This window comes from Poecile atricapillus, chromosome 1, assembly GCF_030490865.1.
Source record: "Poecile atricapillus isolate bPoeAtr1 chromosome 1, bPoeAtr1.hap1, whole genome shotgun sequence".
Taxonomy (NCBI): Eukaryota; Metazoa; Chordata; class Aves; order Passeriformes; family Paridae; genus Poecile; species Poecile atricapillus.
This window is the reverse complement of record NC_081249.1, coordinates 111,623,687-111,648,383: the sequence shown is the minus strand read 5'-3', so window position 1 is coordinate 111,648,383 and position 24,697 is coordinate 111,623,687. Positions and strand designations below refer to the sequence as shown.

Below are 24,697 nucleotides of genomic sequence, written 5' to 3'. Positions count from 1 at the left end.
AAAGACAGCCTTTCAGGAAAACAAAAAAAATAGAGATTGTCTCTGTATAGGAATTTATTACTTTTAAAAGGCCTCAAACAATCCAAAACTACTCACTTATTTTTATCCTACCATATTTCTGAAAACTCAGCTAAGCACAGGGTTAGAAAACAACTGTGTCTATGGAGAAGAAAGAGACCAAAATTGTGCGGCTCTGGTTTTCCAAAGGAATGGATTATGAATAACCAACTTGCAAAAATAAATTTTGGGAGGTCAGAAAAGGAAAACAAAACAAAGTAACTTTCAAAAAAAAAAATAAAAAAAAGAAATGAGCAAGTACACAGAATATCTCTGTGTCTAGAATGCAAAAACCTTATGAAGTAAATAAAGAATGCAAAGGTGATCCCCAATCAAAAGAAATGAGCTTCATTTGTTCCCTCCCAGAGCAGGGGAAGGAGGAATGCAATGAAAGAAGCTGATGAAGCCCAACAGGAATATCTTGGTTTTACACATATAAATAAAAAGGAAAAGACAATGCAATCTTTTATCAAATTTCTCTGGAACTAATTAACCAAACATACTAAATATTTTCAAATCTAAATTTCTACTTTTATAACTTCCACTGCCTATACTGCTGAAGGCAAGAATTCTACCTATCAGACCAAACCTCAAGAAGATACAGCTGGAGGTCAGGGAGAAAAATGGTTCCCCCTTTGTCTCCCCAGAAACAAATGTTTCCTCAGCACTGAGTGAATCTGTCTTTCAAAGCAATTATTTAGTAAGTAAAATGTTAAATTTGCCAAGTCATTGTCATTACATGCAGAAAGAGATAAATATTTGAATATTAGTTTCCTCCAAAACAGTGTTTGTGGCTCCTGGTGATCCCAAACAAAAGAACTGGATGTTTCCAATAGTTGCCTTTAAGTTCAGAGTGTGTGGGAACTCAAAACTCCAAGAGGCAGTGTTGGGGGGGTCCAAACTATGTACAAGGCTCCTCTGCCTCCCAGTCAAATCAATTACTCTGCTTAAACCTTCCCATTTGTGGCAATATGGATCCTACAGTCTGCTGCAGGAGCCCCACAAGCAACGGGGAGTAAAAGAATTACACTGCATTCTTGAAGGTGCACTAAGGAAGAGATGGGAGAGATGTATCAAGTGAAATCCAGTCCAACACACCCTTCAGAGGCAATATAATCCCCACAGATAAACCTCCAGATGTGGCTGTAAACAAACTTTATTCCCTACTTCAATTCAGTGGGAAGCAATTTAGTAAAAAAATTTAAAAATTAAGCCATTCTGAAAAGGAAATGGAAGATCAAGATCTATTGACTGTGTTAGTTATGATTTTTTCTCTATCAATACTTATATTTGAGTTAATAAACTCTGATGTTCAGTTTGCTGAGAAAAAAAATTGTTAGATTTTTGGGGTGTTTTTTTTTTCCTGGCAGGAAACTGCAGCCCCCTACAAGGCTACCACTACCACTGCTGTTCCTGTTCTCCTCCTATAGGTAACAGGCACTCATGGCTGCCATCCCTAAGACAGGCACACATCACTCCCAGGATGCTGTGGTTTCCAAAACACTCTAAAACCTCACTGCAGTATTTTCTAATGTAGAAACATATTCAAAATTTAGTAACTGCATATTGTGACTAGAGCATCAGCCACTGTTACATCAAATTGCTCTGTAGAGCTTCAGATTAAGGAATAGACTGAACCATGGAAAGACAGCTGTAAATGTGTGACACAATCCTGAAAAGCAATTTAGCCACATCTCAACTGTCACAGGATTTATCCACAGAAGAGACACTGCTAGACATGACTTTGCAACACAAAATACACTGAATTCTCACACAGCATGCAGCTCACTCATTTTTACATGGTGCCACAACGAAGTGTGCTTCAAGTTTATGCTTTAGGTTTTGCCTCTTTATTCATATGCATGCTTCTGCCCTAACTTTCTCAAATATGTTATTGCAAACATATTTGAGGCTTTCTTGTAATCAATTTTAATTTCAGTAAGATAAGAGAGAAAGAGGATGGTGAAATTAAAAGTTGCTCTGTTCAAAAAAACGAGAGCATATCTGGGGACTTTGGCTAGGTACAAGTATTTTCACCACATTTATTGTAAAACCATAGCACTGAAGAGCGCCAAAAGTCTTTTTTTTACGGAATTGTTACTCTGATTTAGAACACATGCTAACCCAAAGCCAAGTTGTAAATGTTACTGTTGGATACAAGTAGCACCAAGATGCAATTTCAGTGTGTGATTCTCATTCTACTCAGAACACAGCAATTTCTTGCTCAGCTGCTCTAACGACCATTGCACAAACCTGATACCATGCACCTAGAAAACCATTTCCACGTAGTGTCACTCAACCCAAACATGTTAGACCAATGAACCTGTCCATACAACTGTTTCCCTGACCATGTGATGATAAACACCACCACATGCAAGGCAAGACAAGCAGCAAATGCAGGAAATGCCTTGTTCTGGAGGAGAAGCATCTCACAAACAACAGCAGCACAAACTACAGCTACATCATCTGCTGGAGAAACCTTGGCAAGTGACAACCTGCTGCCTGAGGGTCCTGTGAGGAGCCCTTAGGGGACGCCTGCTCAGAAGAGGAGGGCTGTGGTGCAGAACCCTCAGCCAGCTCTCGCTGTCTCTGCTGCTCTGCCTTCTTAAGCCTCAGTCGCTGCAGGCCCCTACGGATTATTGCTAACTCGGGGCACATTAACTCTGACAAACAGAGGGGAGACAGAGAAAGGGGGGAAAGAGAGAAGCATTGAGCAATCTATAGATAGAACAGAGAGGAGGGTGGGGGGACTGACCAAAGGGATAAGCAACAGGTACTAAGTGTCATTACAGTGAAAAAAAAAATTTACTAACATCCAGAAATAAAATAGAAGCACTGAAATCAGTTTTCTCTTCCTAAAGACATGAATCACAGGACTTAAATATTCTGGATTCATGCCTTACAATACAACCCCCTCCCCATCTCCAGCAATGAAACCATTAAACAAAGAATTATTTAAGGAAAAGAGATACAGCCTGGTTAAATCAAAACAGCACACAACAGATATATTCATTTTGATGTTCCTAACACACAGAATAAATGAGAATATTTGGTGTAAAACTACACAATTGTGGTCTTCAGGTAAGTTTTCAAAATGAATGTAATAGCTTCCTGATGTTTAAAGGAAAAAAAAAAAGGTAAATTTTGAACAAAACAAACCAGAGAAAAAAGTAAACTGTAACTATGGAAAAAGGTGGCAGAACAACAGCTAAACCAAAAAATACACTTCTCTTTTGAACCCATTTTTAATTTCAGACATTCCCTGTGGTTGAAGATTCAGAGTCTGAAATCACTGTTAACTACAGACAAAGTAATTTATAGGATCATAAGCAATTCTTACTAGCATCCTCTTAATAGATTATTCTTTTAGTTCCATCTTTAGAGGGTTCCCTGTTTTCATCATTTTGTCTTTATTCATTTACCAGTTAAACTATTTTGGTATGTTAAGTTCATCTCATGATTTCCAGTACTTTCGTAAACTGCTACAAAATGAGGTGTCCAAGCAATTTTTTATTCTTTCCATGCCCTTTGCAGATTTCCTCCACTTACACAAGTGCTGTGTGGCAAGTGCTTCTCTTTAAATAACACACATTGTGTCTTTAATAGCAGTGTCTGAATCACACTGAAACGTTGAAATAGTACAGAGCATTAAATTGGCATGGGGCCTTTGAGCCAGGCAAAAGCTTAATATTCTATAACCATTATCCACACAGTGAAACAAAATCTTAAATTTTCCTGTATAAGGAGAAACAAACCCAAAACCAGAATCCAGTAATTGGAAAGTTAGTGACAAGGCACAAGTGAATGGTCATGAGGCTTAATGTACTTAGTCCAATATAATTTCTGGGAAAAACATCCTCTCAGTTTATGGTTGATAAGGTATAACAAAAGTAAAACTATAAAAAAATAATATATTTAAAAGTAAAAGGAATATGGCATCAAGTTTTGCTATGAGTAGTTTTCATGTCCCAAAACAATTTATGGAAATAAAAACTCCAAACAGTTTTAGTAAGAGAATACTTGTAAGGGAATTTCAGTGATGCCTAAAATTGCAGTTTTCAGTGCTGGCTGCTGATTCAGTTCCACCGAGTTAAGAGACAGCCACAATTTAAGATGTCACAAGAACTACAATACCATATGTAAGAGCTGCTATCCTGGATATGTTCAGTGACAACACTTTTTAACAAATTCCAGAATATCTAAGCAAATGTTTATTTTGCCAGCAAATGGAGTGAGGAAATAGAAATAAATAAAAAACCACAGTTATTGTCACATTCTCATTCAAAATTTAAAAGCAGTTACCTTATATCAGAACACATATTGGGGTTAAGCTTTGCATTAATTAGCCAACTGCCCCCCTGAAGCCCCTCCCAATGGTACCTGTGCAGATCTGGAATTTTACTTATGAGAAAAACTGTATTATATTTTACTGCTTGTGGTACCTGGTGTTTATAGTGGTTTAAAACATCAGCATCTTAAAAGTAATATGCAAAAACTAAAGGTTTCCACTGAATGGCACAAGCAGGGCAAGAAAATAAATTTGTTGTATTTTTCCTTAGTGACAAGCATGACAATCTCCAGCAATTGTTGTCATTATATACACATATAATAAAATTATTCAAATGTTCTGGCAGTAATAACCTACTGAGATTTTGTACTGATTTTGTTGTTCTTGAACTCAAATGTTCTTGAACTTAAATGTTCAAGCTTCTAGAATATACATTCTGCTAAAGAGACCAATCCCAACAAGCTCCAGTACTAAACCATTTATGTACTGACTCTATTTTGAACAGGTACCTCATCTCTTAAAATTTTAAAAAGTAACTCAGATGTAGAAGCTCAGCTGCTCACCATGTGATACATTTTCTGGAACACCAAACCAACAATAAATTTGAACTGTATACTTATGCAAGGTATTGTGATAATCCTGTATTCAAACACAGGATTATCATGAGTGCTCATGTTCAGCGCAAAAATCTGTAGAAATTATTTATGGAAAGCTGTTTACAAGCCTGGGTAAGGAACTCATGCTCTGATTCTAAAGAAGTCATTGTCCTGAAAATACATTTTTCAGTTTCTGACTCTTTGCTACAATATTCAAACTTGTGTCTGCCATGACTCTACACAAAATGGTGGCTGAAAACCTCCTTTTTCCTTATTTCATCTTCCAAAATGCCTCTCCAGTCATCCACCTCTTAAAACACATCTCTCTCTGGGCTTCCTACTCAGCCCCACTGTATTTAAACTATTCCTATCAGCACTTTCCCTCTCCGTCAAAAAAAAGCAGCAGGTTATAGTCACCTTTAAATGCAGGTGAACAAGCTCAGAGAATCCTGTCCTTGATGCAGAGGGCAGCGTTGTAGATAGATTTATAGACTATAGATTGGGAGTAAATAAAATCTCACAACTGAGCACAGCCACGGGTTACCAGGGTACATAAGCACTGCAAATGGGCATTCCCAATGCAGCCTGTTCATTCACAAACCCAGTGCAACCCCTATGCCACAACCTGCTCCCTCTGCCCAGGAGCTCCCCTGCTCTCTGAACTCACCCATGTCACCCAAAAACTTGTTTTGCTGTAACTCCAGTGTCTCACTTGCACTCTGAAACAGGATTATTAGCTGTGCAAACACCTTGTACTATTAAATTTATGCCTGCGGGAGTCCTGTAGACAATTTTAAACTGCCAGTCTGACATCCTGTTTAGATTTAGTCAAAGCATCTAAAAAATGTTATACAGCAAATTAGAAAGTATCCATTGTCTGTCAACCAACCATCACTATCCCTTTCAAAACTAAATATGTTCTGAAGTCCAAAGTAACACTGGGAAAGAAGAAATGCTCTTAGAAAAGAGCTGGATTAAGAAATAACAATTTAGCTTCATGCTAGCAGAATGAACTTTTGCTTAGAAATTCAAGCAGATTCAGAGAAAAATATTTTTCTGGTCAGCACAGATTCCTTAAAATGCAGGCTAGAAAATGTATCACAACTCCAGCAATCCTCTCTGGTGCATTATCTTTTTTAAACCCACAAAGTTGCAATGACATAGCTTGAAGCAATTATTTTTAATATGACAGATATGATCCTGGTCACTCTAAGTTCCAAAATAAACCATATACTTTTAAAAATAAATAAATAGATCAAAATGAACCTCTGGTAATGGTACACATGTTCTTTGAAGGCTATGCCTTTGGATCAAAGGGGCAGCTTTGATCAAGAGTGGCAGCTAAATTGGGTTGCACTGAAACAGAGTAGACACCTTAATCATCTTTTTGTGTATTGTGAAAAAACTTGAGATTGTGGCAATCTGACACCAATACTAATAAAAAGCATAGGTGACTAAAAGCCTCTGATACTAAGCAAACTTTTTTGCCTTTTCTAGAATTCCTGTGTGTATTGCCACTGTTCACTGTTTATCTCTAAGTACCAGACTAATTGCAAGGTTTAAAAAGCAATAATGACACCTTTCATGAATTTCAACTTATGTCTATCTTCCCTGTCTTTCAGATACCAGGTACCTCATCATTTCTCACCCATCCCAAAGATTTTGGTTGCAGCAGCCACAGTACATTGAATGGCACACTCTCCCTTGGGAAATCCCCATCCCTCCTGTTCTCCAGAATATCAAATTTAAGGCCTGAAAAAGACAGAGGGCTTGATTTTTTTACAGTAGAATCTACAGAAGACAAAAGGTCTCAACCTGTTGGTCTTTCAGGTCACATCAGCCTTTCTACTATAACTGTGAGGCCTAGAAAGTCACTTTAAAAAGTGAAAATAAACTCTTGTGCAAATATGCCACTCTTAAGGCTGTGGCATTGAGATGGAAAAGGTTAAGTCAAATAATAAGGTGCTCTTTTACTACCTAAATTAATTTCTGACATTCTGACAGCAGAATATACTTCCTTCTTTTTCCCCCCAAGAAGAATATAAGTCTGTATTAAACACAGATGAGTTTCTTCAAGATATACAGACTTAACTATCAATATGTGGTATAATTTATTAACTAATAATGGAGTATCATGCCAGGTGAGCCTTGTTTATACAAATACTTTCAAGAACCTGAAACCCAACACTGTTGACTCTTCATTGCACTGATGCTGCTACAGCCAAATCCCAGTGGAAGAGGGCAGGATGTTACTACACTCCATTAAGACTACAGTAAATTTAGAAAGAAAAAAAAAAAAGAAAAAGGTTTCTACTTCAAAAGACAATACTGGTGATCCCCTTGGAAATTTCTTTTTCAGACAAAGGTATAGATTTGATGGTTTTACTTTTTCTTTAAACCACAGCGGCAACCACTTGGTAACTATAAAACACCTAAGTCTCATTAAGGATGTGCAAGGAAGAAAACAGATGGAGATCAATTACTCAAAATATCCTAAAAGAGAATTGTCTCTTATTTCTCATAAACAATGACAAGATGGATTTCTTCTCACCAGACTGATGCAGCACAGGCTGAGTTGAGGCCCCTAAAGAAGGCCTTTGTTCATTATCAGGAGAGGACAGTAATGAAGTTGAAGGGGGACTTTCTGTCGAAGTTGATGTTGAAGGAGCTTGAGCTGACATGGTAGAAGAGGAAGATGATGGAAGCTGTTCAGAACCATCTACTTCCATTGCAGTTTCTGATTCTCTACTAGGTGCCATGTTATTAGTAGCAGGAGCATCTGTCCGATTAGTCCCACCTTTGATTAAAAATAGAACAAAAAAGCAAGAAAAAGAGCTCAAAAGTAAACTTACTCTGCCTCTAAAGATCCCTTTGCACTACCATTCTTATAACAAAAAGTGCTCATTTCAGTTCAGCTTCAGTGCACTAAGATTTTGTTTACACCTGGGGAAGGCTGATATTGCAAGCCTGAACATTCACTATAAGCACAATTTCTGTTGTAATCATTGTTGAAAAGAAGGAAATCACCTCTGGACCGTGATCTTCCTCGTCCTCGGTTGCTCTGTGCAACTTCACTGGCTTCTTCAAACCACCTTGACAGCATGTCTGACATCCTCTGCATCAGAGAGACATTGGGACTCTGCTCCCCTGTAGAACAAATGATGCTGAAGTTTTATCTACAGGTTTACCAAAAAAGTACCTTTCCCCCCATCATTTCTACCAGGAATGGAGACCACCCCTCACCCCTTCTGCCACAAGAAATAGTTCTCTTCAGCCTGTTCTCAAAGCCCCTGCCTATCCCCATTTCCACAGTACAGGTCTCTGACCCTCTGCTGGGATCCCTCATTCCCCTCCTGTACCTCAAGCAGAGGAGCTCTGACCTTCAACACAAAGAATGGAATTGCAACAGCCAAAGAAAACATTAACAGGTGGTTAATGAAGCCATAGGAAATATTATCAACAGGTTCAAAAAAGGGATTTCAGAAGCCCACAGGCAACAGAACCACATGCAGATTGTAAAGGAGCAGGTGAGATCACACCCCCCCAGCGTTTCTAATCCAGTAATTCCAAACACTGGAGGAGCAAAAAGACAGGCTAAGGTAAGAGGACAGGTTCATGTTCTCTCCCTAAACAACATCTCCTACTGCCTGTGTCAGGTACAGAATCCTAGACACTTCTGCTGTAGTTTGGGGAAGCAGAAAAATGAGAACAACAGCACAGGAAATCTGGAAAGGGAGACTGTAGACAGACAAAGGAGGAAGATTTAAGGGAACTAGAGTCAAATACTTGGAACCCCACAGCTCGTCAGATTTAAACAGAAACACATTATTAGATGAAAACTGAGTGACAAAAAATGATCTGCCCTCCTTTGGTCCCAATTTTTGATACCCAAGCATAGCTTTGGAAATGCTTTATTTACTAAAATCTCAAGCAAATGAGTAATATATCATAAACATGAAAATATAAGCATAAAAATTAGCCACCCTGTGTTACTAAATGACATTATAAAAACAAAAACTATAATATTAGAATCCTATTGCTTTGAGTTCAAGTCCCCTAATGTAACCATTAAAGAGTATTTCATTTCTAATTGTGATTGCGTGTGAGGTGTGACTACAAAGGAAAGAAATAAGTGCTGGTGTTAGCCCCTGAACAATGACAATGAAAAAAAGCTCTTCTTTACTTACATCAGCCTAATTGAAACAACACAATTCTCCTGGGTAAGAATATTTTCAACATTTTCAATTTTAAAAATCATTGTACAGTAGCAGCTCTGCACTTAACTCTAAGAAAACCATCTGAAGGCTTGGCTGATTACTGAAACAAGGACAATCTGAAGCACGTATTTAGGGAATACTTCAGAAAAACTGGAAAATAAAACCCCAACAAAACACAGCAGCAAAGACAACAACCCCCCTTCAAATGCAAATGCTTTTACCATCTCTCTCTCTCTCACTCTCAGGCCTTGCTCTTGGCCCAGTATCTGACCAATCCCCTCTGAGCCGCAGACGTTTAACGGGAGGCTGACGTAACTGGGGGAGAGGAAAAAAGAGAAAAAAGGCATCACACAGCTATTTATGTTCTACAATACAGGATTCTAAACCTAAATATAAATCTCAATTTTCTTAAGACACCTAAATTCGTATCTGTCACCAAAACACAGAATGTCAGCCTTATGTTCAGGTTAACCATGAATAAGCACAACACTTCTCAACAAAATGCATGAGTTTTAGCTTCAACAGCCTAAATAAATGACTCCCAGAACTAATGCAGCTTTTATTTTAAACTAACTTCATCATGTTAATTGAATCTTTTTATAGTGACAAATAATTACTAAGGTCTTCTTAAATTCAGCCTGAATTCTGCAGAAATATTTACCTCTCCACATTAAAAACTATAAGGGAGTTTCAGTTTAACAAAATGTGGATTTGTAATTAAGCAAAGGGGAAAAAAAAAATCAGACATTAAAAAACAAGTTTTTGGTTCTTATAACACTTTTTTTGCAGCTTGAAGTATAAAACAGTCATTAAATGGGTGGTGAAATTACTTTCATCAGCTTCAAGAGGAACAGGGAGTGCTTTGCTCACTTAGAAAGGCAGGTTTGAAGTCAATTGTATTGTGGCTGGTATCTCTGGCCTTAACAAAAACAAAGAAACCAAACACAAAAAATGCAACCAACCAACCCAGAAACTGTGCTGACAATTTTAAACCAAATGCCTTGTGGTGAAAGCACGTCAAAGTTTTCATTTCATGATTCCTCAAGCAGATTTAGGAAAAAGTCTTTACATTTCTTCTACTCTTCAAGAGTACAACTTTACAACAGGCTGAAATAAAAATACCCAAGCAACAACACTTTAGGGATAACAACAAGGACGAAAAATAAGCATTCAATTCCTTAAATTTAATCTAATTTAATTTAATTTCTGACTGCATTCCTGACTAAGAAAACACATCACGTAAAATGTGTTGGAAAACCTTTCAACATGGTTCCAAACAGATTTGAAAGGAGGAAGGAAATGTGAATATCACACTTCTCCCAGCAAAAAGGAAAGAGAAATCACCATCATCATTATCATCATATTGATCCTGGAAGTGAGGACAGCAGGATGCTGACAACTCATTGAGAACTTCCTTGTGGCCTCAGACTAAAAATGAGGAACTTGGGATACAGTGTTTGTGAAAGGGTGAGCAAAACACCAGAGGAAAAAAGCAGTGGATGGTTGGGAGAGTGCAGGGAGAGACAGAAAGAACTTCACTGTAGTTAAAGGCATTTTTTAAATATTGATCAGAAAATTTAGACTGGAAGGGTCAGCATCACTGTAAGTGAGCTGATAATTAACAACTGCTTGAGTTTTGAAAAATTTTAACACTGCTCAGTAACAGTGGCTCACCTCCTTGATCTAAACCTCTTGTACTCCTTCATATCTGTCATGAAATGATAACTTTTATCAAGGAGTATTAACATTTGATTTCAAACAATGTGCTTCCCAATCCATGAAAAGAAAAAGAACACAGAGTGACCTGCCACCCTTGCTGGTTTTATGACCCCAGGTTCAGGCAGATGCCTTCTCATCTCTATGAGAGAAACCAGACGAGAAAGAAAACCACTGACAAAATATTGTAAATAAAGAGATAAATAAATATGTACTAAAAATACACCATTTTTGTGACAATCTACTTGTCGTACCTCAGGCTGTGACCAGCAACATTATTTTCAGATTAAAGGGGAACACAACTGATGGTATTTCTTGTGTGCTGCAAGTTAAAAAACATAAAACATGAAAGGGAGGTGTCTTAATCACTTGCCTCTTCCCTTCTCTCTTCTGCAGAAGGGACTTTAAGCTCTCGTGCTGTGTCATCTTTAGGATCAAACAAGTAAATGTAATCTGAGGAGTAGCTCACAAGGATCTCTTGGCCATCTTCACTATAACACAGGGATGTTACCCTGCAGGACTTGTTGTTGAGATGAGGAGGGACAAAACGTGCCACCATTCCAACAGTGCCCCTGCCAGCATAATTCCCTTTATTTAAAAAAGAGTGGGGAAAGAGAGAAGGAAGAAAATAATTACATGTTTATTATTGCAAATTTTCAACAGCTTCAATAAACCCCTTATTTGGCATCCAACAAAAGATAATCAGGGAAAAGATATGTATCCTCTAGTTTCTGCAATAATTTTGATCCGAAGAAAGATATATCAGATTTTACAGTCATTATTTTTGTTTACAAATGCTATGTACATTACAAAAAATAAAAGATGAAAACACTCACACAGATATATTAATGTCTCACATATCCACCATATTGTGTTGTATGGGAAGCTATTTGTCAAATGTGGTACAAATGGAAATTTAAGAACCAAAAACCACAAAACAATAATGCAAATCTATATCTACACACAAATTAGAAAGGAATTCCTTACATTAAACTCCAAAAATTTAGGCTAACCATCTCTTTTCTACTCAAATTTTTTTTTTAAATACTAATTTTTCTTCAAAACAGAATAACACTGTCACTTTGAAACTGCAGAACTATACACAACATTGGACTTACCATGCTTTCCTGATCACTCATCTCCAATCCAAACACTAAAACCATCTTAAACTCTAGAATTACAAGCTTGTGAACAGATAAAAGTTACCTATAAGTAGCTCTAACACTGAGAAAAATGGACTGTTCCAAAACCTCTTAATTTGACACGTAACTGTCAGCTACATGGCAGAAATGATTAAATGAAAATCAAGTCCTCTCACTGAACATGGAATAATTGACCTCTTAAAAAAACCAAAAAACAAGAACTCCACACAACCCCAAACAAGCAAAGGAACACTACACCAATATTTTTTCTAGAAACCAGTCTTCAAAATCTTGATTTTTCTCTCTTTGGCTTTGCAGGCCAAATTCATGTTATTCCTGTACTGTACAATACTAGAGCACACACACAGAGGACATTTTAATCAACCCCCAGAACCTGCTCCCAGGCACTTCTCACAGAATTTTGCTGACCACTGTGATGAAAGGGAGAGCTCCTATAGATTGTCAACCTGATGAGAGGGATATTTTTATGTTTAGCAATCTTTACTGTTCCTTTTCTCCTTCGCCACAGTCATCAACAGGAAAATGCTACACAAAATGACAGATTTTGTGCCACTGCTTATCAATATGAATGTCACAGCTGTATTATTAACTCCTGTGTGTCCACTGATCACACATTATAACCAAGAGCTATGTGAAAGTGACATAACACATTTTTGTGCACCTGAAATTTTTCAATAAAATCCTTAGGTAAGCATCTGAAGCATACCAGCTTTCACCTGAGGAATTTGCAGCTTTTCAGTGAAATTATGTTAACAGCAATAACTACTGCAAAGGCAAGCACAGTGTAGGATATTATGGAGTTCATAAGATCTCCTCCCAAAAGAAGCAATCAAGCTCCAGCATGGTAGAGTACAAGACAAGAATTTAATTAAAATTCAGGTGGACCACTGGAGGCTGCAATCCCTGGCTTTTTGGAATTCTGGAATCACACAATTCAAGACAAAAGAAGAGACATTACAAAATGTCATTTTCTGCATTCAGTACACAATGCATTCTCAGATACATGAAGAGATTAGGTTTACTTCTTTGAAGATTTCTGCATTAGCAAATATTAGAATGAAATGACTTTATTATTACCAACCATAGCTCCCAGAGAAGGAAGCTACACTTCTGCAGGGTTACACTTGAGTCATTCACCACCCACTTTGAAAATAACCAGAATTTGGCACTGCCAGTGGGTAGAAATGCTCGTTGCACAGTGTGGTTCCTACCTGTTGCCCTTGTGCCAAGCATTCTCCTGTCATAGATCCTCACTGAGCTGTCAGAACAGCCCACAGCCAGGTAGTAGGGGATGGGTGGACAGATAGCAACAGAGGTGGCAGCACGACGACAGTTTATTAAAATATCCTGGAACACACAAAAATGCAGCATTGAAATAAAGCTCTGAATGAACATCTGAAGTGTAATTTCGTTGTTGTTTTGTTTGTTTGTTTTTATTTTGTTTTGTTTTTTTGTTTCACTACACAGGCCCCTCCCTTAGTCAAGGAGATTTTGAGAAAATTGGTCTGGCCTGTGTTATTAGAAAAGCCACTGCATGGAAGGAAAACTATCAGAGGAAGAAAACTGGCACCAGAACAACAGAAAAAGAAACCTAACCAAAACAGAAACACAGAAACATTTAAAATAGAGATAAGCTAAAAATTACAGATTTATTAACTACCTTGCACCTTGGATTTTCTTTTGAAACACAGTAACTGTGGAGGTGGAAGAGTACTAAATATGCAGAAACAGTTTAAATCAATTAAAGGATCAGAATAGGTTCCATCTACAGTCAGATAACTGGGTAGAAGGGAAAAAAATGAAAGAAACGCCTAGAACTGGTAAATGTGCACAAAGTTGAACAAAATTAATAAAGAGTAGCAATACATACTTCAGCAGTTTTGTTCCAATTAAAAATAAAATTGTTTCTAAAATTCAAACACAGTGGGCACTGGTAATACCAGCAATCTAACATAATTCATGACTAAATTTTTTCTTACAGAGAGACCCAAGGCTGCAGGTGATTCTCTCACAGCTCATTTTTTGCCTCCAGTTTTGCACTCTACATTATTAGTGTAAACCAGACTAAGAGATTCAGTTTCAACAGACAATTTTTTCTACAATATCCGAAGCCCCATGACAAAGCTTATAAAATAAAAAATGCCAAAGGAGATAATTAAAGCTAAAAAAGAAAAATAAAAAAGGCTCCCCAAACTTTTGTTGTTTCTTGGGAAACATACTGTCATCTCCACCAATGACCCTGAAATCTATTATTTCTAAAAGCTTTACCAGAACTCATATCATGTGTTTGTGTGATGACACATTTAAGTAATTTTTATTAAAAGATTATTACTACTAATTTGCTTATTATTATTACTAAAGTAATCTTTATTAAAAGGTTTCATTCTTACATCTTTACAATCTTCCTTTGTGCAACTTGTTTTGATGCGAGTATCAAACCATCTCACAGTGCCATCCTCACCACAAGAGAGGAAAGTGTAGGGATCATTTGGTACTGTCATAATCTGCTCAAAAGAAGGAAAGAATAAGATTATTAATACCTCTACAAATAGCACTAATTTAAAAACAAAACCACCAGTATTTGGAGCAGCAGCAAGGCAACTAGGACTCAAGTCAAGCTTTCCAGTGAAGTGATGAGAAAAACTGAAGACCTGATGATGTTTCTTCATTTTCAAGAAAAGGTTTGAACTGTCGAAGTCAAAGGAAACTTTTAAATGTCACATAAGATTAAATATCCATAGGTCAAGGCTTACAGTTGTTTCTATTATCTTTTAAATACACAACTTTACATTTACTGCAATCACTTTTCAGATAACTTATCAGTTTGCTACAAAAATTCAACAAAAGCTCAGTTTATGCTCTATCAAGTAATAGGACTACAATTACAATTACAAACAAAGTCTTCAGAAGTCTGAATGCCTTGAAAATACTAAATGGATTTTATTCCCATTGGGCTATTCCTTTGCATCCTAGGTAGTTCCCTGCAGCAAGTCTTCATTAAAGGCTGTTACCAAGCTACCTCCTCACTGTTTTTTTTTATTTTTTAATTTTTTTAAGAGAGCACTGTACTGAACCATTTTCCTAAGCTCAGCCCTTCTCCAGCTAGGGACAGCTCTGATGGAGGCTCACATGAATAGCTTCACTCAAAGCCTCCTCAAGACAAAATAAAAAGGCAAATGACCATAATGTTAAATATGACCTGAATAGCACAGGTCAATGAATGCACAAGAAATGTCAGTTTATTTACAGTTGGTCTCTTAAAACAGAAAATAGAGAATGTTATGGCAGTGTTTTCCTTTGCCTACACTCCTGCTACTATCAGTAGAAATTTATAAAGCAACACCAATGGTTTATACTGTAATACAGTCATTGAACACAGAGCATGAGTGATTCTTTAACATTGTAAATGAGATGATTTATCACCCTCACTTCTCAAAATTTTTCATAAAAGTAACTTATGGATATCTGCAAATCTCTCTACCTGAAGTGGGGTTACAAAGGTAACCGCTGAAGGCTTCAGCCTCTCTTGTAAGGCTCAGCAGAATAACTGAGTGCTTGCTGTGACAAATAAGTTTAACTTGCAGAACAAAGCCAAGGTTTGAATACCAATAGAACAATAAACTTCTGAGCTATGACCACTATTCCTCAATATATCAGTGTAACATATTGAAAAGACTGTTTTTCACTACATATTTTGTTCAGATTAACTTTATTTGTGTAGTTATAAAAGTTAGTAATTATTATTCAATCCACTAAATTCTTCCAGCATTTAGCAGAGCTTTCAGTGAAAACATTTTGCTCCAATAACGTTGCTGAACGTGGCAAGCTCTCATTTCTAGTAGCTCTATTTTATTTTTGTTCACACTGATGCTGTTTCACCCTATACATGTAATATAACTTGCACATGGCAACTTTTATGTGTAGTGCTCACAAACAGCCTAAGTACTTTATAAGCACTAAACCAGAGAAATGGAGAAGTGCACGCTCCAATAATTGAGTCAATATTACTACATTTATGTTCAAAAAGTACACATTATACATATATATATACACATAAATAATTGTTTTTTTACTAACTAAAAATGTGTTTGCTACTTGACTTTGAAAGTGTATAGCTATATGATCATTTTACTGTATTTAAAACAAGAAAGTAAGAGGTGTCCATAAAAGTACATTATCTCTCTGAAATGCAATTCACATGAAGGGCAATAAAGAAAAGATTTGGCTGAGAAGAAAAAACTTGTCAAGGCCTTGTACAAGTAATAAATTCTTCAGAAATGTGTCTCAAGAGCCTCTCCCTCTACTTATTCTATTCTCACTCAGAACTAAGAACAATTGTACAATTACAATTGTAGTTTTGTAAACAATTGTACAGTTTACAACAATCTACACCAATTTCCACGTTCCTGTTTCACGTTTTTGCAATGTCTTGAACTGCCACAAACTCCAAGAGCTGTATAAATCCAAACCACATTCAAATTTAGAATTGGTACCTCAGGGGCAGCTTTTAGCTTTTGTTATTTAGAGAACCCAGTGAGTCAAAGTTCTATATTTAACATGATGATGTTGTTACATACAGCTGGGCAGTAACATCACAATATTTAGACATTTTCTTTCCACTCCAGGAACCCCAACTCCAGTGCAAAACAGGGTAAGAAAAATAACTTCATAATGAGACAGAGTTGTTAAAACAGCCAATGTCATATAGAAGTTTTGATATTCCTTCCATTAACAGTGTTTAAAAGCAGCAAAAGCAACCAAAACTGTATCACACACCTGTCATTCAAAACAACAATAATGCCCTCTTGTTAACATTATTGTTGAATAAAAATCATCCCCAATGAGACCATTTTGACTGTGAAATACAGCAGGGAAATGTAATTGGTGTAATTACAACCATAAGGATACTTTCACTACAGGAACAAAAATTAACTCTGGCAGTACTTCAGCCACTTTCTCTTTTCATACACTCAAATTCTTTTTATGAGATGTTTTTAAAGATTTTGTTCATTTAACATGCAAAGAAAAGTGATCTAAAAGCTTGCTATAAGATCTGAGCTGAATAGATTAAAAAAACCTGGATTTGGGAATTTTTCCCCCGTGTGTGTACTGCAGTAGTGTTAAAAAAGCCCCAACAAATAAATAGTGAAAGAAACAGGAATGTTTATAACCAGAGGAAAAAAAATAATGCAATTTTCTCTATTTTAAGCACAGTAAGTTTTGCAAGCAGCAGCTTTTGCTGTTACTTAAAAGAAGCAGATAGAACAATAAATCTTATTTTCTTCCTAACTTACTTTGCTTCCATGCTTGCCTAATTTATATGAACAAAATTTCCAGTGGAGGACTGAAAACACTGTGGCTAAATTTACACCTAAAGAATTAATTCGCACTAGAAAAATTATCTATAACTGTAAACACATTTTTCAGATTAAGTTGTTCACACATGCTGAACTAAGCATTTCTTAGAAGGACATAAATCGTGAAAAAGGCACGAAACTGCTGAAAAGTTCGGGAAGAGGGGAGGGGCAGGGTGGGGAAGAATAAAAATAAAAATGTGAAACGGTCACTTCCCCCACCCCCAGCCCACTTCAGGAAGAAATTCAGAGCTCAATTTAAATCTGCTTTGCTCTGCAGAACTTCATTTAGTGAAGGTAATTCATATTTGCAAAGTGGTCTTAACAGTACCACTTTTTGCAAAGTTCTATGCTCAATTTAGACAGCACATTTCTCTGTTCAAGCCTATTTTTTAGGGGGAAAAAAAAGCAACTCGAAAAGTTCTGTAACTCTCACTGCACTGAAACAAAGTTTTCAGCAGTCTGGTTAAAATCTTGGGCAATAATACAACAAAATACGTATTCTATCCATATTAAAATTATGATATACTTCATGAGGTACCTCGTAGGTAGTCCCATAGTGGCAGGTGTACTGGCATTGCCTGTTGGTCTCTGCATCCTGTTCAACATTTGTGTAGAAAATGACTCCATCTCCAGAACAAGAAACAATCTGTTTGTCATTGGTGCACGGTAAGAACTTTGCACTGAAAATATTGGCCCTGTGTCCTGAGCGAATCGTTGTGAGAACCTAAAGAACAAAGGAAAAAAGGAGGCTGCAGCAGGTCAGTGTTTTCCAAGCAAATAAAAATGGAAAAAATTCAGACTGTGAAATACCAGTTATGCACAGGCTGCCAGGGACCTACAGTTCAATACAACAGAAGAGAGAAGCTGCTTTTACAAATTTCTTCTACAGACAACATGGTTCTATAAGAGAAATTTGCTCAGGCACTTGCACAAAGCATTCTGCAAAATACAAGGGCTGGAATGCAGCTGCCACCTTTGTTTTTGCAGTGCTGGTTACACAGCACATCAGGTTTCTCAAAGTGAAACACCAGTCAGCGTGATGGTGCAGCCACCTGCACATCAGTAAGGAGAGACTCAGAAGATCTGGGATATTGTAAGTCAAGAAGAATAAGGCACTGTAATCCAAGCCAATATATATAGACTTTTAAAACTGATGCTACTCTTTAACTCTGAAAAGAGGAGCTGAAGTTTATAAGGAAGGATGTTTTGAAGAACTTGATTATACAGGGCAATAAACCAGGACTTGACTTAGGATCTCATTCATCTACAGTAAAACAGAGAAATATATGATTTACTTCACCATCACAGATGATTTTAAACACTTTCTGGTGACTCTCACACTTAATTTACCGAAACTGAAAAAACCTCCATATGCTTTCCTCCTGTGAACAAGTGAACATTATATTCTTATTTCCCCCCATCTGCAGCACTTGAACCAAACTAGATTTTCACCACTCCCATTAGGAAAAAAATACTTACCAAGTTGTTTACAGTATGAAAATTACTTCTAAATTTCCACTCAATTAACTTAATCAAAGGAAGTGTTTTGCTAATGAAGTTTCTCTGTCAGTAGCAGCTCATGCCTAACGGTTCAGAAGTGCTATTTCACACCTTTTAAATAATTCCCACTAAAAAAGTTTAACAGTGAACCTGCATATTCTGAAAGATACGAAATATTGATGGCTGAAGTCTATTTTTGCTACTTTACCGAGACAATAACAGAAAATATGGTGAAAAGGATATTTGTCAAGATGACAGAATTACAGCACAGTTCTGATACCAATTTGCTCTCTTTTCCTGTACTGATTCTCTTACTCAAGCAAGAGCAAATAAGCTAATACAATTGTAACACTCATTAAAAATCACCTCTCTAGTACATTTCAAGAATTACACTGATTATTGAGTCTTCTTGCTGGTACCTGCTGTTTTATAATTGCATTTGCATATATTAGGGAAAAAAAAAAAAAAAATCATCTTCTCCTCTGCTGTTACAAAAAATAACTCAGCTAACTGTGAAAAATAAAAAAAGAAAACAAAACATCTCCCATATTCCTCATTAGGCTTAAGTTGAGAAGTAGTACACAACGGGGGGGAAAAAATTGTCCCATGAAAGCATAAAGCTTAAATTGCAGCACCTTTTAAAGTATTGAAATATTTTACTGTAAAAATGCTATAATGAGCAACTATCCCATAGTGGGATATCAAAATAATCTCTGCACAATAAAAAACACCAAACATCCTTTATATGCATGAAAAATTCTTACTCTGCAAGTCACTACACCAACACTCACTTTGGAATATATCCGTTATCCACTTCACAGCCCTCTCAGATACCGCTCTTCCAGCGGGACTCCCAGTCCAAGAGAAACCCTATCTAGTGACACTGACCTGAACTTTGTCAGGCTGACACCACCAATTGAAAGGAAGAGATGAAGTCTGGAAGCTTAATTGGGGAGGTAAGCAAAAGGGCCTTACCTATAGGCACAGGCAACACTCCAAAGCACCACCATTTTTCCAGCAAAACCCTTCAGAAAAGCAGAATATTGTTTTCTACTCAAACTTTCCTCCACTATACCAACCACACCTCTTGTTTCTCCCACAAATTTAATTTTTCAGCATGTCCTTAGGGTTTAGTTGTTAGCCTCTAAGAGGACACAGCTCAGAACATCTGTTCTACCAAACCATCAGTTCTTTCAAGAGAAAAGTGTGGGACAATGCCACTACCTGATGGATGCTAGCTGGCACTACTGGGAGTCTTGCAGCTGCATTGCAACCCTCATTTCAGTACAAATTATTCTCCATCCACTTGCAGGCACACACAAGGCAATGTAATTTTACATTGGGGTGAACTATTTTAATCAAGATTGGCACCCCAACAACATTACACAGGAAGACAACTCAGTATATTACACAGAGCAAAAAATACAGTATTTCAAAAGTGAAGTGAGAGGAAAACAGTTTATTTGACTACAAGATTTCATGAGAATTACTGAATCCTATTGCTGTTTTTGACACTAATCTGTGGTGAGACCATGTTCCCTTTGTGCCCAGCCATGTAGCGTAAAATGGGATAATAGCAATGTCACAAAGGATTAGAACACTCAGGCTTTAAAGCACTCTGAAGTTTTATTCCCATTTATATACACTAGGAATGATATTATAGCACTAGCATGATATTATCTTTGTCACATAATAATTTATATCTGAAAACTGATATCTTGAAAAATATCTTGAATATGTTGAAAAAGAATAACTTGCATCATGTTTGAAAATTAACAAGCAGCCAGAAACACACTTACCTTTCTGCTGTAGGGATTACTAATTACCAGGTTGGTGTCATCTGAACCAGATAAGATATATTCTCCTGTATCATTCCAGCAAATTGTATTCACCTGTATGAATTTAAAAAAAAAATGTTTAGACTTACATTAATTCAGTTTTTACCACATTAAAACATCAATACTCATCCAACACTACAGAAATAGGAGTTAACAAATTCAACTGAAATTATGTCATTTCTAAGCAGCTAGCATAAAAAAAAAATTGTGTTTTTAAAACAAATTGATAAGGGAATCAGCTGCTTCACCTATGGCATCTCAATTACTCCCTCTGCTCCTCAAGAGTTCGTCAGGTATATTAAACTTCCCACAGTAGCCACAATTTTACACACACAGGTGCTTTAATGTACCAAATCTACTCCACAGAGAGTTCTCTGAATTTGAACTGGAGGGCATCACAGTGCTCTCGTTATTGCATCTTTACCATATCCAAATTCTGACCATCCATTGCTTTGCAGACTTTTCAGTGACCATACCACCTCAGGGAAAAGCACTGCAGAATCCATCCCAGATCCCTTTTGAAAAGTGTGAGTACGCTGGGAAAGAAGAATCCTACAGCGAGGTACAGAATTGTATTGGGAGAGCTTTACAATACATTTCCTTATCAATTCTCCTTTTCACAAGACTGTGCTTAATAATGTGTCAGTGAAACAAAGCTGTGAAAGCACTCAAAATCCAGGAAGCTCAAAAAGTATCTTCCAAGCAGCAGCTCATGCACAAGCACCAAAGACTGCATGCAAGACCATTATTATTTCAAGTAAGCCTCTAAAATACCTTCAAGTGTCAAAGTGCAGCCATCACCATTTTCTGCTGGCTAGATTCTGTTGGCAGAACAGCTGCCTCAGTGTGATGTACCAGACTGGATTACAGAATTGGTAAAAACCCCACTTTGTTCTAAATTTTTTTACTTATGCTTTCTTTTTTTGTTGGTTTGTTGTTGTTTTTAATTCAAATGTTTCACTCTGAGCACCCCCAAACAAAAATAATTTTTGTTTAAAATAAGTACCCCCATTCTAGTTATTGTTTTAATGGCAAGCTTGGTTTGGGTGAGTTGCAAAATCAGGGTTAGCAGTTTCAGGTGGATCACAGGAACAACACCACCTTGATATTCTCAGGTGGAGGAACTTGAGGAGAAATCTTGGTGCTCAACAAACATGCCTATGCCAGGGTTAACTCAGTGCTCAGCAGCAGTCAGATATTGCTAGGATTTATTAGGAAATGCACAGAAAAGCAGGGTATACATCCATGCATGGCAATCCCACGTCTTCCACACTACGCAGTTTGGGTTCGTATCCTGCTCCCGTATTCTCCATTTCTATTACTGCCCATTTGGAAAGAAAAATTATGACAAGGAATTACTGGGGCGCTCACAGATATCTAACATTCTTTTATTGCAAGAAGCAAATAATTTGTATTGCTCTAGGGAAGGGAAATGATAGAAGCTTATGAGAACATAAATGACATGGAAAAAGTAAAAAACTAATTTTCGGTGGGTCTTCACAGCACAGGAAATGGAAGGCCTTAAATGAAATGATCAGATGACACGTGGCTTTTTAATGAAACTGAAAATCACTGTTATGGAACACCCTAAACACTAGAAGTGGAAGGATATACATATTCATCAAAGATGAAATGAAAAGTGATCAGAAACAAAGCATGATGTGTTCTCCAGAACACCCATCAAATATTGTCTGCTTGCCCTGTCTCAACTTCCTTCAAAAATATGTGCTGGCCATTTTAAGGGCCAAGCTCTCAGGCTCCACTGAGCTTTGGTATGACCTTGCATGGCTACTCTTATGGTTTTATAACTCTGGCTGTCAATCACCAAGAACCACAATTTCAACTAGCCCCCAGAACCATCTATCATTGAAATAACCTGTCCTGACAATGGATGTACTCTAAAATGTTGTCAAACATTGAACAGCACTACAGCAAGGGCAAACACACAACCCAACAATGTTTATTTTCATCTGCATTTCCTCTCAGGCAGAAAAAATATTATTATTGTTGCCTTAAAGAAACCAAAATGCTAATGTAAGAATACAGGAATAGAAACAGAACAAAACACTGAAAAAACAAGGAAGCTACTGAAAAATGTAAAGTCATGATACAAGAAAGAAAAATTAGCACAAAAAATTAAACTAATTGAGGGTGTGGATGTGTATATTTATGTACAAACCCAAAATCTGAAGGACAGCAAAGCAGAGAAACACTGAAGATGCAAAAGGGAGACAAGATTATCTAAACTGCAGCATTACAAGTCTACACAAGACATCAATCATTCTCCTCCAAAATTCCAATTTCATTGCAATGATTGCCTCAGTTGAGCAATTTCAATATACCCTACTCAGACAAAAGCTGGTTCCAAAATAATCCTGAAGTAAGATGACATAACCATATGTGTACTAGAGGTCTGTAACCAAATAGACTTTTTTATTCTGTACTCACTCACCTTCCCAGCATTGCTGCCAACAAATAACTCAAAAAGTAACTAAGTCTTTCAGTGAAATAAGCTTGTTTTGGGTTTCTTTCAGAGACTTTCCAGACAATACACCCAGTACTCAGTACAACCTACTGACCAACACTGAATAACGCAAATAAATTTGCATATGGATCACTAAAAATAGATGTTCAAAAAAAAACAATTAAAAAAGAGTTCTCATTCCATGGTAGCAGACCCACTACTAAAATATAATGTAAAACAAGAACTGGTTAGAAAATCGGTTTTTATTTTGAAAAAGCTACATATTGTACTACCTGCACAGCTACTGGACATCCAACTAAAAGCATAATGTAACAGTTACTATTCTGAGGGTTTGGAAACCTTGGGAAAGGGTGTTGGAGCCAGAAGAAAGGATACATCAAACACAAATGACAGTCAATGACTAACAAGGTAAGAAAAGTCAAAAGGTGTGTAATTAGTTTTTTCTATTAAGTACTCCACATTATTAATTGTATCTAGTTTTATTTGTCACTCATCTAGCCTTGCAGGGAGTCAGTGAGCACTTTTGATTCATTAGTCAATTAGTCAGATATAAATTTACCATCTCAGTGCTTTCCTCAAAGGCAATGCAGGAGACAGTGCAGCCAATCCTTAATAAACCGAAAAAGCAAACTCCTCACATCCATGCAAAGTGACATCAGAATCAACCCTTGTGAACAGAAGCGATTAACAGAATACAAAAACAGAAGAAAAGAAATAAAAATGACTGTAGATATCCAGAATATCGGGATATCCCCCAAGCAAGGAAGGGGGTGAAAAAGGCAGTGCTTTTCAGCTGGGGAGTACAAGGTGAAAACTGTTCCTAGCAAAACACAAACTCCCTATACTGGTTTAAGCCTGGCTTTGAGGACTCCATCTGAAAAGGACTTGTTCCCAAGTGCCATCCTGAAAGAGATGAATGCCATGAAGGATGTTGGTTAGTTATTGATCTGAATGCCTAGATGTAGAAATGAGAAGTTACTCCTTCAGGTAATACTCTTTATTTCAAAATGCAGTATTTACTCATGTCAAATCCTTCATCTACATCCTGCATTTCAACCTCAGCTTTCACAGGATCAAAACGGGAAGAAACTAAGCAGCATTTTTACTGCAATTCAATATGTTTTAGAGTTTCTTTATCCTCTGCTTTCCTCACACTTCATCGCTGCTGGTCCAGATTGCTTCTCCTTCAACATTTCTCCTTTGGATTTAATCACTTCATACAGAACAGCTCACCTAACTCTGTACATTTCCTCATCTTCTTAGGCTCCTTTTACAGCTAACACAGAAACTGGCATACAAATGATCTTACTGAATTTGACCGTGTGAACCTTGCTGGAAAAGGCACATCCTGCCCTGGAAGGATGATAAGGCTGCTGACAGACATCAATACTTCTGTAGAACCAATTCAATTACTTCACGTGCTACTGCTAGAAACTGTGTCTTCAAAACAAGGGGAAAATGGGACCGTTTCAAAGGGAAT

General features: G+C 37.0%; 1 protein-coding gene across 11 annotated transcripts in view; it reads right to left on the bottom strand.

The window, feature by feature from the left end:
- The window catches only part of DCAF6 (DDB1 and CUL4 associated factor 6), a 77,352-nt gene that overhangs the window by 33,134 nt on the left and 19,521 nt on the right, over positions 1–24,697 (bottom strand). For 6 of the 11 annotated variants that reach the window (XM_058830524.1, XM_058830550.1, XM_058830532.1 and 3 more), the window contains exons 3-11: positions 20,694–20,786; positions 17,933–18,118; positions 14,428–14,541; positions 13,249–13,384; positions 11,248–11,462; positions 9,380–9,473; positions 7,969–8,088; positions 7,493–7,738; positions 2,553–2,720 (exon numbers count right to left, since the gene is read on the bottom strand). In XM_058830524.1, the coding sequence (XP_058686507.1) occupies positions 2,553–2,720; positions 7,493–7,738; positions 7,969–8,088; positions 9,380–9,473; positions 11,248–11,462; positions 13,249–13,384; positions 14,428–14,541; positions 17,933–18,118; positions 20,694–20,786 (1,372 nt within the window). The remainder of the gene's footprint in view (positions 1–2,552; positions 2,721–7,492; positions 7,739–7,968; positions 8,089–9,379; positions 9,474–11,247; positions 11,463–13,248; positions 13,385–14,427; positions 14,542–17,932; positions 18,119–20,693; positions 20,787–24,697) is intronic. The other 5 variants (XM_058830576.1, XM_058830613.1, XM_058830585.1 and 2 more) reach the window with 2 other exon arrangements.